This window comes from Cydia amplana, chromosome 27 (genome assembly GCF_948474715.1).
Source record: "Cydia amplana chromosome 27, ilCydAmpl1.1, whole genome shotgun sequence".
Classification (NCBI taxonomy): domain Eukaryota; kingdom Metazoa; phylum Arthropoda; class Insecta; order Lepidoptera; family Tortricidae; genus Cydia; species Cydia amplana.
Genome location: NC_086095.1, coordinates 1,387,262 through 1,404,842, shown reverse-complemented (window position 1 = coordinate 1,404,842; position 17,581 = coordinate 1,387,262). Strand labels below are relative to the sequence as shown.

The 17,581-nt window shown below is 40.4% G+C and overlaps 1 protein-coding gene across 1 annotated transcript in view; it reads left to right on the top strand.

Annotated features, from left to right (window-relative positions):
- The window catches only part of LOC134660396 (RNA-binding protein 26), a 46,752-nt gene extending 35,963 nt beyond the window's left edge, over window positions 1-10,789 (top strand). Inside the window, exons 20-25 of the mRNA XM_063516131.1 lie at window positions 1,788-1,871; window positions 3,493-3,596; window positions 5,323-5,470; window positions 7,762-7,890; window positions 9,029-9,130; window positions 10,706-10,789. Of these exons, the coding sequence (XP_063372201.1) occupies window positions 1,788-1,871; window positions 3,493-3,596; window positions 5,323-5,470; window positions 7,762-7,890; window positions 9,029-9,130; window positions 10,706-10,789 (651 nt within the window). The remainder of the gene's footprint in view (window positions 1-1,787; window positions 1,872-3,492; window positions 3,597-5,322; window positions 5,471-7,761; window positions 7,891-9,028; window positions 9,131-10,705) is intronic.
- Window positions 10,790-17,581: the final 6,792 nt, after the last annotated feature.

Here is a 17,581-nt window from a genome sequence, read left to right as displayed (position 1 = left end):
AGACTTCATCAAAAGATTCATGGTATCGAAAATAATTACCATTCATTTTTGTAATTATTGTAAATATCTGTTCATTTAAATTTTAAAATATTAATTTGTTGTGGTGGTGATGAAACGAAAATGTGGTCTCTAATTTTGCCATATTTGCGTAATAAAAGGTGTAATTCCAATTCTGTCCAGGGTTCGAAAGGATAATTATCAATGATAGTTATCTTGATAATTATCGTGATTGGTATGCCTGATAATTATCGATTTGATAATAACCTAAAATATAAAAGAAACGCCCCAATTATTATTATTTACCATCAAAGAATTCAAAGAAAATAAATATAGCGCCATCCATACCTTGGATAATTATCCGATATTTATCGGATAATTATCAAAGACTATATAATTATATGGATGATTTCGAACCCTGATTCCGTCAGCAAGCGACATTTTCCTCCTTCGCTTATAATATTTAATTGTAAATTGTTTTAGTAGTACATTTTTCGTCAGTAGCGACACTTGTGATATCTGGCGGTCTAGCATGAGTTGCGTTCTCGCGCGCGACTCGATACATCAGGCGCGACTTCAAGTATGGACTCGCGCGCTAGAACGCAACTTATGCTAGACCGCCTGGTGTCAAGTAGCAGTACTGATAGTTCCACTACTTGACGTTAGATGTCGACTACGAAATAACTAGCGTTTTGTTAAGAAAACTGATGTATGGAGTTACCACTCTTGGCTTTACTTATATTTCTCTATGGTTCCAGGCATAATTCATTGTTCATCAAATGCATCTCATTGTACGGTCGTTGGTCATTTTTGTTGGTAGACACGTTTGTGCATATTGTGCATTAATTAATAATATTAATTTAATATATTCGCGTATTAAACTATGCTAATTTAATATAGTTGAATACGCTTTGTACATATGTAATTTAATACATAAAAATAAAACGTAAGTAATGTATTTAATTGATGAGCTCAAAACTTGGTAGTATTTCAATGTCATTTAACGCTTTTTTCAATAAATATCAGATGCCGGTTTTGATAAAACATGACTAAAAAATTATACCAATTTATTGTTTATTAATTCATGAATAACTACAAAGTATTTGTTTCGTTAACTTATCAATATTAATTATAATTAATACATTAATGCCATTATATTTCTTGTGTCTTGTTCGAGTCTAATCCATATTTTTTTACGTTATTCTAATGATAATGATAGATAAATATTCATTTTTTTTTTCTTGCCACTCCATGACTAAGAAAATTTGCCTCAGGCCATAGAGAAAAAAATACATAGATTGCTCACTCCATACATCAGTTTTGATACCAAAAAGACTATTAATTAATTTCAGTGTCTACATCTATTGTCAAGTAGCAGTACTGATAGTGCCGCTACTCGATGCTAGATGTAGACACTGAAATTAATAGTCTTTTTGGTATCAAAAGTGACGACTGGATCGGCCTAGTGGGTAGTGACCCTGCCTGTTAAGCCGCGGTCCTGGGTTCGAATCCTGGTAAGGGCATTTATTTGTGTGATTAACACAGATATTTGTTCCTAAGTCTTGGGTGTTTTCTATGTATTTGTATATTATATATATCGTTGTCTGAGTACCCACAACACAAGCCTTCTTGAGCTTACTGTGGGACTCAGTCAATCTGTGTAAGAAAGTCCTATAATATTTATTTATTTATTTAAAACTGATGTATGGAGTGAGCACTCTTGTCTTACTATATTTCTCTATGCCTCAGGCCCATGTTTTTGTTTGCTAATAATATTTATTTGTCACCAGGCGAACGCTAGAAAACCAAAGACAAGAGAAGAGGCGCAGAAAGAGATCCTAGACGCAGAGTTGGACATGTTTACCAAACAGCAGGTAAGCGTTGGCCATTGTAAAAACGATACTTCGTGTAATCACCAAATGTTGCCAACCTAATTTTATTTGTCATCTCTGACAGATGAGAGAACCATAGACATGTTTTTTTTTATTTCATTCATTATTTTCCCGCCCGTACCCTCCATTCTTTGCTACTTCATGAATGCAAAATATTTGTTAAATTTACAATTTTATTCCAAAGTAAGTGATTGGTCGTAGAAAAAGTATTGTATGCAACGTTGTTTAACTGAGTCAAAAAATACTCGTGGCGTCTTTATTAACAATTTTCGGCTTCGCCTCAAATTGTTACTCACGCCACTCGCCTTTTTTGACCTCTGTTAAACAACGGTTGCATAAAATACTACCTATATATTTCTCTAAAAGAGTAGGAAATAAAGTAAATAATAAACTAAAATAGATGTTTTAATGTTCAACAAGCAGAAACGTCTGCGAACGATGCTATTAAGCTTAGAATAAATTTAAAAGTGGAAAAATTACTGTCTTGGGTGAGTCTTGAACTCACGACCTCTGGATCGATACTCCAGCGCTCTGCCATCTGAGCCACCGAGACCTCATCCATAGCCAGCAAATTTTTCCATCATATGGGTCAAGGGGCAAACGGCTACCGGTTACCCATACTAATTTTAATAAAAATTAGTATGGGTAGCACCACAATAAATAATAGTACTAGGTACAGAAGACTCACTCTCTAACAAAACGCGTCTGTTACGATCAGCACAAATATGGCCGCTAGGTGGCGACAGCGCCACGCGCGGCTTATGGTTTTCCCCAAAATTGGTGTGGAACGGATGTACTTTTAGCTACTTGTAGCAAAGCGACGAAATCGCGGAGTGAGCCACGCCTGGTAGCACATCGTCACTGGTGAATAGGGATGTTGACAATTTTTTGGAACTGGTTTCATTTTGTAGATAGACACGTAATAATTACAGAAAAAAATATTAAAAAAATATATTCATTAATTTGAATAAAAAAACATGTATAATAAGTTTCGTGTTTAAATTTCGCGCCTAAACGCTCCAAACTGTCACGTGACCTTGATGACGTAACGGCGTTTTAAACAAACAGCTGTCAGTCATTTTTTTAAATTCTTTATATGGCAACTGACAATTTTTTTAAAGCCTTAACACACTACCGCGTCGGACAGCGACCTTCTTTCTCGCTCTAACTTATAGCTGCGTCCTTAACGCACCCCCTTACACACTATCGATTCGTGCGCCGCACCGCACCAAGATCGCGTTTCGGTACGATAATCTGTAGACACTTAGGCAGGTTTTATAACTTGTCTTTGGTGATTCCACTGTGATTACGTCACGCGCTCCGATTGGCGTTTGCAGTCACGTGATACTGGGCATTATTTTAAATACTTTTGATTATTTTTAATTAATTGATTACGCATATTTACACTTGCAAAATATGATTTTCCGCGTTCTAATATTCCCTGCTATGGTAAAAATATAACATGTTATATATTCGCGATTCATGTCAACATCCCTATTTCTAATATGACTTGGAACTCCGGTAGCCGAGCCGAGTTTGCCCGAAGTCAGGAATACAGCGAATATATCCAATTTTTTTTTAATGTTTTGGTCTGTGTCAACAGGAGGGGCAGGACGTGACGGACATACAGAAGAAGATCGCGGAGCTGCGCCGGCAGATGGCGCTGCAGTTCCCCGCACACCCCGCCATGCGCCGCCCGCACTCTAGGTAACTACACTTCCGGTGTGCGAGCGAGAGCTTCGCAAGTGCAATATTAACTATTTTTATTTATTATTAAATTGTACAACGGGACTTAATCGCGTATCTAAGTTTTAAGTCTTCTCCGAGACCACGGGGACAACGCCGTCCTCGAAACGTCAGAGGTAAATCTTAAAACTTACATACGCGATTAAGTCCCGTTGTACAATTTAATAATGTGTAAAAATCGTGAAAGTTTAAATCAGTGTTATTTTTATTTATTCAGACCCAACACCCTTTGCATACATACTTACACAACACTAAGTACTAAGTACTTTATATGTTTACTAGGAAATCCCAATTGATTTTTATGTTTTAAGATTGAAATAAATTACTTTTCATTTGAATTATTTCCACAACATAAACAATAATATAATTTATTATTATTTTCCAAGCTATCGCATTGTGAAGAGAAAACTGAGGTGAGGTTTAACATGTCTAGCTCAACGTTTATTATCACTGTGTCTACTACTACCTATGTACTAACACCGACAATAGCAAAGATAATTTGGGGCATTATCTATGAAAAGGGACCTTATTGAAAATGGCGCTTACGCCGCACAGCATCGCGCGGCATTGTATCTATATCGGAGCATCGTTAATAATGGCGCAAGTGCCATCGACAATAAGGTCCCTTTTCATAGATAACGTCACATTTAGTATAGAGGCGGATTGTCAAAGTAAATTTTGGAGTCACATCTTTTCAAGCGATGGCGCCATACCTTTAGACCATTCTCGAGTAGATGGCGCCACTTTTTCTAATAATTATCTGGTGCTTATTTCGTATATGGTGTGAAATTATTTATTTTAAATACAGACATCATCTAGTCGTTCTGTGGGCTATGTATGGCGCCGCCCTGCCGAATATGGGACACATTAGATTTCTGACAGTTGACTAAAGTCAAATATAGTTAACTTTTTTTCACGCAGTGCTTTGTCGTCACTTGGCCTTCTCTGCTTTGCACATATCCAATAGCTGTGAATAAAATACGTGTCACTTTTCTATTTTCAATGTGAAAATGTCCAATACACGTTAATAACAAGACTAAGAAAATATACAAATTGATCACTATTAATTTTGGTTTACCGTAGTATTATTGTATTTACAGTTGGCACAGGTAAGTATTTATATCCTCATAAGGCCCAGTATACAAAATTTTCCTATTTTTAATTCGAACCTTGTTGTGTAGTCAATTGGGATCAATTTCGTTTGTTTGAGAAAGCAATGAAACGAAAGAAACGATATTATATTTGGTTTATAATGTACTAATTAAAGAGGGACGGGTAGTCTTATCTCGCGGGCGAGATACTGTCGCGCCTTTCCTGTGCTAGGTCTACTGGTGTCCTGTTAAGTTTCGAATTTGGATAGAGAAGTATCACAGTTGGAACAGAACATATAAGGTTTATATACTGATATAAACAAATGTTACAGTTCATTTATTTACGTCACCCTAGGCCCGTATGTGGGATTTTCTCCCCGCTACGCTACGCGAGGAGAAAATCGCATTTCCTGGCCCAGGCAAGACGTAAAACTTTAGACAAACCACGGGCGATAATTCGTAAAGCCCCAGACGATCTGGAGCATTCACAAATTAACCTCCCTAGGTATGTAATGTACTATTGTTCCCCTTACGAAACAGCTAGTTTACGTTACAGCGCCATCTATGACCATATTTAAGCAACACATTGTCAACAGGGGCGGCCGGTTCAACAGCGCGTCTCGCTTCACCCGCGCGCCGCCCGCCTTCGTCAACCACAACCAGTCCGTCGACCACCGGCCCAGAGCGCTCCTCATCAGCGGATTCGAGAGTGATGACTCTGAGGCTCTGACTCAGCATTTTGCGGTGAGACTCCTCGTATTTATCTGAAGCCGTTGTCGTTCAACGGGGCATCCGGCTTCACCGCCTTTGTCAACAGGGCATCTCGCTTCACCCGCTCGGTTCAATAGCGCATCTCGCTTCACCCGCTCGGTTCAATAGCAATCTCGCTTCACCGCCCGCCCGCCTAGGTCATCCACAACCAGTCCGTCGACCACCGGCCCAGAGCGCTCCTCATCAGCGGATTCGAGAGCGACGACTCTGAGGCCCTGACTCAGCATTTTGCGGTAAGTTGTTACCTGAGACCGTTTCAACAGTGCATCAGGCTTCACCGCTTTCGTCACATCTCGCTTCACCGCCACAACCAGTCCGTCGACCACCGGCCTAGAGCGCTCCTCATCAGCGGATTCGAGAGTGATGACTCTGAGGCCCTGACTCAGCATTTTGCGGTAAGTTGTTACCTGAGACCGTTTCAACAGTGCATCAGGCTTCACCGCCTTCGTCACATCTCGCTTCACCGCCACAACCAGTCCGTCGACCACCGACCCAGAGCCCTGCTCATCAGCGGATTCGAGAGTGATGACTCTGAGGCCCTGACTCAGCATTTTGCGGTAAGTTGTTACCTAAGACCGTTTCAACAGTGCATCAGGCTTCACCGCATTCGTCACATCTCGCTTCACCGCCACAACCAGTCCGTCTACAACCGGCCTACGGCGCTCAGCGGATTTGAGAGTTATGATTCTGAGGCTCTGACTCAGCATTTTGCGGTGAGACTACTTGTAGTTACCTGAGGCCGTTGTCGTTCAACGGGGCATCCGGCTTCACCGCCTTCGTTAACAGCGCACCTCGCTTCACCCGCTCGGTTCAATAGCGCATCTCGCTTCACCCGCTCGGTTCAATAGCACATCTCGCTTCACCGCCCGCCCGCCTAGGTCATCCACAACCAGTCCGTCGACCACCGGCCTAGAGCGCTCCTCATCAGCGGATTCGAGAGTGATGACTCTGAGGCCCTGACTCAGCATTTTGCGGTAAGTTGTTACCTGAGACCGTTTCAACAGTGCATCAGGCTTCACCGCATTCGTCACATCTCGCTTCACCGCCGCAACCAGTCCGTCGACCACCGGCCCAGAGCGCTCCTCATCAGCGGATTCGAGAGTGATGACTCTAAGGCTCTGACTCAGCATTTTGCGGTAAGTTGTTACCTGAGACCGTTTCAACAGTGCATCAGGCTTCACCGCTTTCGTCACATCTCGCTTCACCGCCACAACCAGTCCGTCGACCACCGGCCTAGAGCCCTGCTCATCAGCGGCTTCGAGAGCGATGACTCTGAGGCTCTGACTCAGTACTTTGCGGTGTGACTACTTGATAGTTACCTGAGACGGCTGAGACCGTTTCAATAGTGCACCCGGCTTCACCGCATTCGTCACATCTCGCTTCACCGCCGCAACCAGTCCGTCGACCACCGGCCCAGAGCCCTGCTCATCAGCGGCTTCGAGAGTGATGACTCTGAGGCTCTGACTCAGTACTTTGCGGTGTGACTACTTGATAGTTACCTGAGACGGCAGAGACCGTTTCAATAGTGCACCCGGCTTCACCGCTTTCGTCACATCTCGCTTCACCGCCACAACCAGTCCGTCGACCACCGGCCCAGAGCGCTCCTCATCAGCGGATTCGAGAGTGATGACTCTGAGGCTCTGACTCATCATTTTGCGGTGAGACTACTTGATAGTTACCTGAGGCCGTTGTCGTTGAACGGGGCATCTGGCTTCCCCGCCTTCGTCAACAGCGCATCTCGCTTCACCGCCATAACCAGTCCGTCGACCACCGGCCCGAGGGCGCTCCTGATCAGCGGCTTCGAGAGTGAAGACTCTGAGGCTCTGACTCAGCATTTTGCGGTGAGACTATTTGATAGTTACCTGAGGCCGTTTCAACAGTGCATCAGGCTTCACCGCCTTCGTCAACAGCGCATCTCGCTTCACCCGGTCAGTTCAACTGCGCGTCTCGCTTCACCCGCTCGTTTCAACAGCGCATCTTGCTTCACCCCGTCGTTTCAACAGACTCTGGCTCAACACTTTCTGGTGAGACTACTACATAACATAGTATTTTATACATTCGTGATATAATAGAGAGTATATCAGTCGAGTGCCGTATGTACGCTGAGTGGCTTAAGTAAGGTACGAGATTGAAATGATTTTTTACAGTACATATGGCCCTATAAGTCTTTGGCACGTGCCAAATCAACAATGTCATGACCAAAGAAGATGTTTGCATTTAAGCAAATTTAATGCAATTGTTGTTTAACGTCGTTTTTTTTGCAGCAATTCGGCGAGATCGTCTCCAAGGAGCTGAACCCGACCGTGCCCGAGCTGGTGCTGGTGTACGCTGCGCGCGCGCACGCCGAGCAGGCCGCGCAGCAGGGCCGCCACTACAACGACCGCACGCTCACGGTAACACACTACCATGAATCTAGTATAACTGGATTGGGCATGAGTGGTGGGGATAACTGACAGAACGGGATAGTCTTATGTATCTTTCAGTAGGAGTAGCAGGGAAAGCGCTATTATTGTTTGTCCTTGTCACAGTCTCACATCTTGTTTTATTCCCCACCGTAAATTGACCACCGTGATTGGTCGAATTCATTTGTTGCCCACCATAACAAATAAATTCGACCAATCATAGCGTCGCAATACGACGCTATGATTGGTCGAATTTATATGTTTTGTCCCTCACGGAGGCACGCGTAGACCACTTCTATAGGATGCTACCTTCTATGCACACTACACACAATATGCAGGGTGACTTTATAGACCATACCAGGCGTGGCTCACTCCGCGATCTCGTCGCGTCGCTACAAGTACATGCGGCCCGAACCAATGTTGGTGTCTAGCCATAGTGGTTGCCGCGCATCGCTACGGAACGGACGCCTGCTCGCGCTTGCGCCACCTAGCGGTCATATCTGTCGTAATAGACGCATTTTATTTTGTGATCATACTGAACAACTTTTATTATGGGCATTGGTCCCATGTACAGTCGGCAGCAGAAGTTGCTAAGCGGGTCAAAATTCCCTTGACACGCTCTTATTCTCTTAACAATAAAGTCGCGTCAAGATCATTTTGAACACCTCGCCCGCTTAGCAACTATTGCTGCTGACTGAACCCGAGATCGCGAATAAAAATTTGGCCGATTCATACGTTCCCGCTGATGTGATGCCCCTGATTTCTATGGGACAGCCAAATTTTTGCGAGACCTGCGCCAGAAAATCGACAAAACAGGGAGTTGGGTTTTCGGCACTGAATGTGTTAAGCGGTTCAACCGTTAAGTGTAAGGCCTGAGTGGACGCTCATGTTGCGCGTGCGGCGGGGCGGGGCGTGCGGCGTGCATGTTAAACAAATGCGCACGTATAGGAGCGGCCTTAGTGCACGCTGCTCACATCACGCGCGAGCCCACAGCCACGCTGCACGCGTCGCCGAGCGAGCGTCCACTCAGGCCTTACACTAACTCAGTACTGGCAACTCCAGGTTTAACCGGTTAACCCCGGGTTAGTGGAATGGTGCAAGTGGCACTAATAGGTATGTCTGTTGTCAGATCACGTGGGTGGCCAACCCGAAGACATTCGCGGCGCCCGCGCGCGCCCCGGAGCCCGCGCCGCGCGTCGACGCGCAACCCGAGACGGATAACGGACACGAGGTAAATGCACATGTTTTACCTACAGCTTTCATTGATATAAGACAAAAATAGATAAGGAGATGGCGGGACGACTTGGACGCATTTTAGCAACGAAACACAAAATAACACAACGAAAACATTTTTTCTCGAAAATGGACGGCAAAGTCAAAGTTAAATAAAAAGCGGCCAAGTGCGAGTCGGACTCGCCCATGAAGGGTTCCGTATTTAGGCGATTTATGACGTATTAAAAAAAAACTACTTACTAGATCTCGTTCAAACCAATTTTCGGTGGAAGTTTACATGGTAATGTACATCGTATATTTTTTTTAGTTTTATCATTCTCTTATTTTAGAAGTTACAGGGGGGGGGGGGACACATTTTACCACTTTGGAAGTGTCTCTCGCTCAAACTATTCAGTTTAGAAAAAAATGATATTAGAAACCTCAATATCATTTTTGAAGACCTATCCATAGATACCCCACACGTATGGGTTTGATGAAAAAAAAAATTTTGACTTTCTGTTCGAAGTATGGGGAACCCCAAAAAATTATTGTTTTTTTTCTAATTTTGTGTGAAAATCTTAATGCGGTTCACAGAATACATCTACTTACCAAGTTTCAACAGTATAGTTCTTATAGTTTCGGAGAAAAGTGGCTGTGACATACGGACGGACAGACAGACAGACATGACGAATCTATAAGGGTTCCGTTTTTTGCCATTTGGCTACGGAACCCTAAAAATAGGTCGCGTAGTGCGTAGTTTATGGTCAGACAACAAAATTTCGAGTTCCAAACTTTTTTGCAAGTTGAAATGGCCATATCAAATGAAGGCATAGGTCAATTAAACAGCCAAACAGATGATCAGTACTTATTATTATAATGTTGGTATTGAGACTATTTAGGTGTCTCAAATAGGTTGGCGTATTTTCAGCAGAAAAATACACTTCCATTTTTTTTTAAGGCGGCAAAGCAAATCTTTTTAATGGTTTTACTTTTTTCTGTGAAAATTAAAACGTTGCTTCTATAAAATATTTCTATTTCTTGGCTGGAAGGCTACTTGCTGGCTTCGGATCCTCAGCCAGCAAGTAGCTACTTTCGAGCCTAGACAATAATGTACTATTGACCCAGTTACTTAACCTCCTAAGGCCCAAGGTCCTACCCATAGTACTTATTAACTTTGTTATTCAGACCCAGCTCCTTCAACAATTGTGTAGTCATAGCGAACCACGGTCCTACCAGTAGGACTTAATAGAAAACCCATCATTTTGTTTTTAAAATGACGCGCTTTTAAATTACGAACTTCTAAAGGACTGTTTTGTTTTGTCTGTGAGCCCTTTAACAAATTCGCAAAATAAAACAAAGTGCTGTAGTAGGTGCTGTATAAAATACAATAACATTAAAAAAAGTCTTCTAAGTACTTGGGTCTGAATGAGTATAAAACAATAGTACTACTGGTAGGACTACGGGCCGTACTGACTACATACTCAATTTTTCGTTGGGCCTTAGGAGGTTAAGGTGCTAATTATCGCACTAGAGTGCGAAAAAGTACCACCGTATGTACTGTAAATGTTTGACATTTGACTGTTTGTCTGTCCAGCAATCGGTGGGTGCGACGGTGGACTCGCTGCTGCGCTTCGACGATGATGACGAGGAGGATGCCGACCGCTCCTGGAGACGTTGACCCGGAGCCGACTGGCGGCCAGCCAGGACACTCTAGTCTAGATCTAGACCTAGCCCTAACATAGACTTAACTATACACTACCGAGACGAGAGCGAGCTGGCAGACTCTACTCTAGCCCTAACATAAACATAGACTAAACTATACACTACCGACAAGACGAGAGCGGGCTGGCAGACTCTAGTCTAGCCCTACATCTAGCCCTAACCTAGACTTAGACTTAACTATACACTACCGACAAGACGAGAGCGGGCTGGCAGACTCTAGTCTAGCACTACATCTAGCCCTAACCTAGACATAGACTTAACTATACACTACCGACAAGACGAGAGCGGGCTGGCAGACTCTAGTCTAGCCCTACATCTAGATCTAGCCCTAACATAAACATAGACTAAACTATACACTACCAACAAGACGAGAGCGGGCTGGCAGACTCTAGTCTAGCACTACATCTAGCCCTAACCTAGACATAGACTTAACTATACACTACCAACAAGACGAGAGCGAGCTGGCAGACTCTAGTCTAGCACTACACCTAGCCCTAACCTAGACATAGACTTAACTATACACTACCGACAAGACGAGAGCGAGCTGGCAGACTCTCTAGTCTAGCCCTACATCTAGCCCTAACCTAGACCATAGAGAAATATAGTAATACAAGAGTGCTCACTCCATACATCAGTGAGACTATTAATTTCAGTGTCTACATCTAGCATCGAATAGCGGAACTATCAGTACTGCTACTTGACAATAGATGTAGCAGTACTGATAGTTCCGCTACTCGATGCTATATGCTAATAGTCTTTTTGGTACTAAAACTGATGTATGGAGTGAGCAATCTATGTATTTTTTTCACTATGCCTAGACATAGACTTAACTATACACTACCAACAAGACGAGAGCGAGCTGGCAGACTCTAGTCTAGCCCTACATCTAGATCTAGCCCTAACATAGACATAAACTATACACTACATACCAACAAGACGAGAGCGAGCTGGCGGACTCTCTAGTCTAGCCTTACATCTAGATCTAGCCCTAACATAAACATAGACTAAACTATACACTACCAACAAGACGAGAGCGGGCTGGCAGACTCTAGTCTAGCACTACATCTAGCCCTAACCTAGACATAGACTTAACTATACACTACCGACAAGACGAGAGCGAGCTGGCAGACTCTAGTCTAGCCCTACAACTAGCCCTAACCTAGACCATAGAGAAATATAGTAATACAAGAGTGCTCACTCCATACATCAGTGAGACTATTAATTTCAGTGTCTACATCTAGCATCGAATAGCGGAACTATCAGTACTGCTACTTGACAATAGATGTAGCAGTACTGATAGTTCCGCTACTCGATGCTAGATGCTAATAGTCTTTTTGGTACTAAAACTGATTTATGGAGTGAGCAATTTATGTATTTTTTTCTCTATGCCCTAACCTAGACATAGACTAAACTATACACTACCAACAAGACGAGTGCGGGCTGGCAGACTCTCTAGTCTAGCCCCTACATCTAGCCCTAACTAAACTGTAAGCTTTACGGAAAGTCTTACGGAAGCTAAAATCCATTATTTTACAGGATATATAGGTACAGTCAAGTGTAAAAATATGGGTGCATACATCATACTCAAATATATGTCCCATAGCTCTTATGCCAGCGAATTAAGAATTATGGGACATATTTTTGAGTAAGTTATATACATATTTTTACACTTGACTGTTCCCCTAATCACCTAATCGCTAAATCTAAAATTTACATTAGTTTTCAATGAATATTACTAATCGTCGTAATGAAAAAAACGCGTAATAAATTTTATATTTCCATCGGTGTAAAGCGATCTCGATGTAAATTAAATACAATTATATTTAATATAGTTTACATTAGATGTAATTATATTAAAATCTGGCCATTTTGATTTAGATGAAGCTAAACCAAATAGTTTTATGGAAATTATACAAAAAAATGCATTTAAAATTTGGTTTTTACTCGCGTTCATACTTACCAGGTTCATTCATAAATAAAACCTGTAAAGTTAATGACAGTAAATATGTATATAAATGACAACATATTATTCGCATATAACAAATACCTTAACAGAAGCAATATAATATACAATGAACTTTTTTAAAATTTTTATATGTATTGTAATATTACGCGCCGATGCAAAAACTATTAGTGTCGCAGATTACCGAGTAACGATTAAAACTACATATACTCCCAAAACTACGATTGTTTTCTGTTCTTTTAAAAGAACATCGGGAGGTAATAGGTTATACTGGACTGGCCCAAATAGGTTGTGTAACTAGAAACTATCCAAATACCAAATTAGAAGCAATAATAGTACCTTCTTATGCTTTTTCATATAATTTATATACACTTTACATAAGTATTTACTATTATATAGTATCTGGCGCATAATCTATGTTTTCTAAATAAACATTAGCAGGCAAATACTGTAAAAACGACATAAAATAAAACTACAAAATACAGCTGAATCTATACACCTTATAAAACAAAGTCCCTCGCCGCGTCTGTCTGTATGTTCGTGATAAGCTCAAAAACTACTGAACAGTAGCCTTACCACGAGTTTGACACTGGCATATTCACTAACGTCTCTGTAACTTACTTTCTCACTCTCGCACTAAGTACGAGCGAGATGCATTGAAAGTAAGTTACACACACGCTAGCGAACAACAGTGCCAAACTCGTGGTAAGGCTACTTAAGCCTTATTTCACAGTTCTTTCACACGAAACATACGCGTACATGTAACTATAAGATTATCCTTTAAAAGTACAAATTTAATGAAACGAATACGGTCGGTTCTTTTAGTATACTAACCCGGTTTTAAACATGAGCTCGTCTATTTATTATTTTCTATGTAATTATCATTGTTTAAGTTTAAAACTGTAAACTAGAGATGCCCCGAATATACGGCAACTATTCGGTATTCGGCCTATTCGGCCACTTTGCCGAATATTCGGTATTCGGCCGAATGTTGCCTACTATTCGGCCGAATACAGAATATCTGTTGCCCCTACCTAAAAAGAAAAATGACAAAAATTAGGTATAGGTATTCAATATTTAAAATGTATTATTGGTAAGTTGTTAATTAGGAAGACCCTTTTTTAAGCATTTGTTGATTATGAAATATTTTATTTTTATCATGGGTCGATTTGATTGACTCAAACTATGTACATTCATTAGTTCGGTTTTACAAAACATATCTCATAGCAAACGTTGTGCTTTGTTGGCGAAGTTTTTATAATAATTGTGACTCACAATGTTCGCATCTCAGGCCAAAACCACTGTTCGGGGCATCTCTTCGACTCTCCACTATAATGACTTTTACGAAACGCTTTAGTCAACTGTAATGAATTCGACCAATAACGTGTCGGCAAAAGAACAAAAGACATCAACGCGCTGCTATTTAACGAATAAGAGGTGCGTTGATGTCTTTTGTACTATCTTTATCTTTTTATCTACTGAGATACCTAATTTTGTTTAATTATTAAGGTTTTATAGTAGAAAAACAATTGTATACAGTACAATACATAAAGTAGGATTGTATACAATAGTGATATAATCAAGCTTTTCAATCTCGTACTTACTTAGGTCACTCAGCAAGCTTCGTGGTCTACACGGTACTCGACTGAAAAGCTCTATTATATCACGATTGTATAAAATACTATAAAACAGATAATAATAAATTGACACGCTCAAATCGAAATCGTATTAGTTTAATAGCACTTATATGCCTTATATACAAGTACCATAGGGTAAGCTTGAAATAGTTCCTTAAAACGCGAGAATGGAAATATAATGTAATAATAACTTAATATTTGTGTTAGGTGTTAGTTATATGATTACTATTAATTTCCGCTCCGGGCCTAGCACAAGTGTAATCACAAAACGTCGCTCGCGAAATGATAGGGTAATTCGCCAGTAACTGGCCACCTTAAACTATACTTGGTCAACCAGATCTTGACAGTAGAAAAAGGCGGCAAATTTGAAAAATGTAGGCGCGAAGGGACATCGTCCCATAGAAAATTTGAATTTCGCGCCTTTTTTTACTGACAAGATTTGGTTGACCAGCTATAAATAAGTTTTGGCAAAAATTTCATTTTTGGTACAAGCTTTTATCGCTGACTGTACTTTTCTTACGACAGACAACTAATACTCATCGAGACAATTCTAAAAACCCCTAACACAATTAGGTTGCGTTGTTTCATCACAGAGTTCCTATGGCCACCTCCTGTCTCCATCATCAGATCAGCTCGATGGTACCATAATATTGAATTGTCATCCGATTTATACATGCATGCAAAATTTCAGCTCAATCGGAAACTGGGAAGTGGATCAAATTTAACTTGCAAGATTTGATTACAGACAGACAACGGTCAGGTGAAAGTAAATAAAAGCTTGTAAAATGATTTCTATTCACCTATAAGCAGAATTCATTTTAGTATAAGATTTCATAACTGGCCAGCCTTCAATAACTAGCCGGCTTATACTGAAATGAATTCTGTTTATAGGAGAATAGAATTCATTTTTAGTTTAGGGTGGCCAGTTACTAATTTCTCTTTATCTATTCGCGAGAAACGTTCTCCCAAATAAGTAGATTTTTTTAATTCACTAAAAAAACTAGTACTATGATTACCTACAATTTTAAATATGAATAAATAACGCTTAACCTTCAACTTAAAAGTCACCACTCTCGCCAGCGAACTACGAGGGTTGACTACTTTTAGAAATTTCACAAATGAATTGAAAGTAAAATTTCTGAAAATAAAATTTTATATTTCAGTACGTATGCTGCTACTTTACTGTACTAGTGCATTAATTAGCAATTTGGGCCATATTTATGTGCTGTAAAACGTTGTATTATTACTTATTGAATCGTAAATAGTAAATACGATTAATCTACTTTTTTTATGTAGCGTTGGATGAATTTCTTTCGTCCCCCATTTTTATTATCGCGAGGCGATACATACACACACACACACACACACACACATACATACTAAAAACCAAGTTCAATTTTATCACGGCGCGATTTTTGATTTACATTTAGCGCTGTCATACTCGTGTTTATAACAGTACTCGTTCGCTCGGTCGTCAAAACAACAAACGTTGTATATTACTTGTAAATACATACGCCATAGGCGTTTAGTCATTTTGCCGTGTTTCGTTACATATGAAGAAAATTATCGTAGATTAGGATTTTCGCATTTTGCGTTTTTTTTTACTATATATCGAGGCTTTGCGTGTTGAATTTGATTTTAAAATAACTAAGTGTTTCTTCTATAGAAATACGGTTGATAACAAAAGTAGCTAAACAGGCAATGTCCAAAATTATCTATACACTTGAGAGTAAGAGCGTGTTTGAATCATTTTGAACATTCCGTTCAGTCGCCATCAGATATATCGGAGCGGCCAGGGTGCTCACAAACATCTGAACACGCCTCTATTGTCAAGGCGTTAGAGTGCGTGTTCAGATATTTTTGAGCACCTCGGCCGCCCAGATATATCTGATGGCGACTGTACGTTTAGCAACTTTTCTTTTGTTTTAACACATAACAGATACAAATTAATTGTGGGTAATTGTGTCTATGGGACTAATCCGCTCTCCTTTCAATTATAAGTAGCTGGTACAATATCGGAGCATCCGTGATGCTCAGAAATATCTGAACAATGAACACGACAAGGCGTTAATATATTTTTGAGCACATGGCCATTCCTAAGTGTTCTACAGTCAGCAGCAGAAGTTGCTAAGCGGGCGAGGTGTTCAAAATGATCTTGACGCGACTTTATTGTTAAGAGAATAAGAGCGTGTCAAGGTATTTTTGAACACCTCGCCCGCTTAGCAACTTCTGCTGCCGACTGTACAACTGCCTTTACCATTTCGTTGGGAAAATGCGTCTAAACTACATAGTTAGACCAAGATGACTCTGCAACGATTTTGATAGCATACGCAGTGCAAGTGTTATTTGTACGTCATAGTTTCATAGAAGTTTGTCGTTCTAAATAACACTTGCACAGTGTGGACTATCAAAATCGCTAAGTATAAGTCTAACTCTAACTTTTCCATCTTGTAATTTTAAAGGAAACGCATTTGTCTTATAGACGGAATTACCCCATTTGACCTAATATTAACATGATTTTACTACGGGCTATGTCAATCTTGTTTTTTTTTTGACAAATGTCCGTTCAGTGTGAACATTAGAATAGAATAGAAATGTTACATTTGTACCATTATTTTTTTTATTGTTAATTTGTCGTAACTTAGTATTAGTATAATTATATTTTTCGGTATAATTATGATTATCTGTTTTGCGAGTAGATAATATTGACAGAACTGTCAAATATCTATAACAGGGGCCCGTTTCTCAAAAGCTTGTAACTTGTAATACAAGCGGATGTCACTTTTTGACAGCTTTTGTTAGAAAGGAACTTCCACTTGTATTACAAGTTACAAGCTTTTGACAAACGGGCCGCAGGTCGATTTAAATACTTCAAAATTGTATATATTTTGTTGTGATATTTTTAATGGAGTTTTTGTAACAGTATACAAGGAAAGGATGTTTAAAATATAATTGCTGAAGACATTTTTTAACGAAATTAAAAAAGTTTTTTTTCGCGTCTACTGGCACTTTATAAGTGTGAGCGGGACAGCATCTGTCCTTTCCATGTGTATTGTGTTCGCTTTTATTTGTAACCTAGAATAATTAGCTATACACCCTGTATCTGACTTAAGCTGTATATTATATTGTATAAAAAAATTAAAAAGAT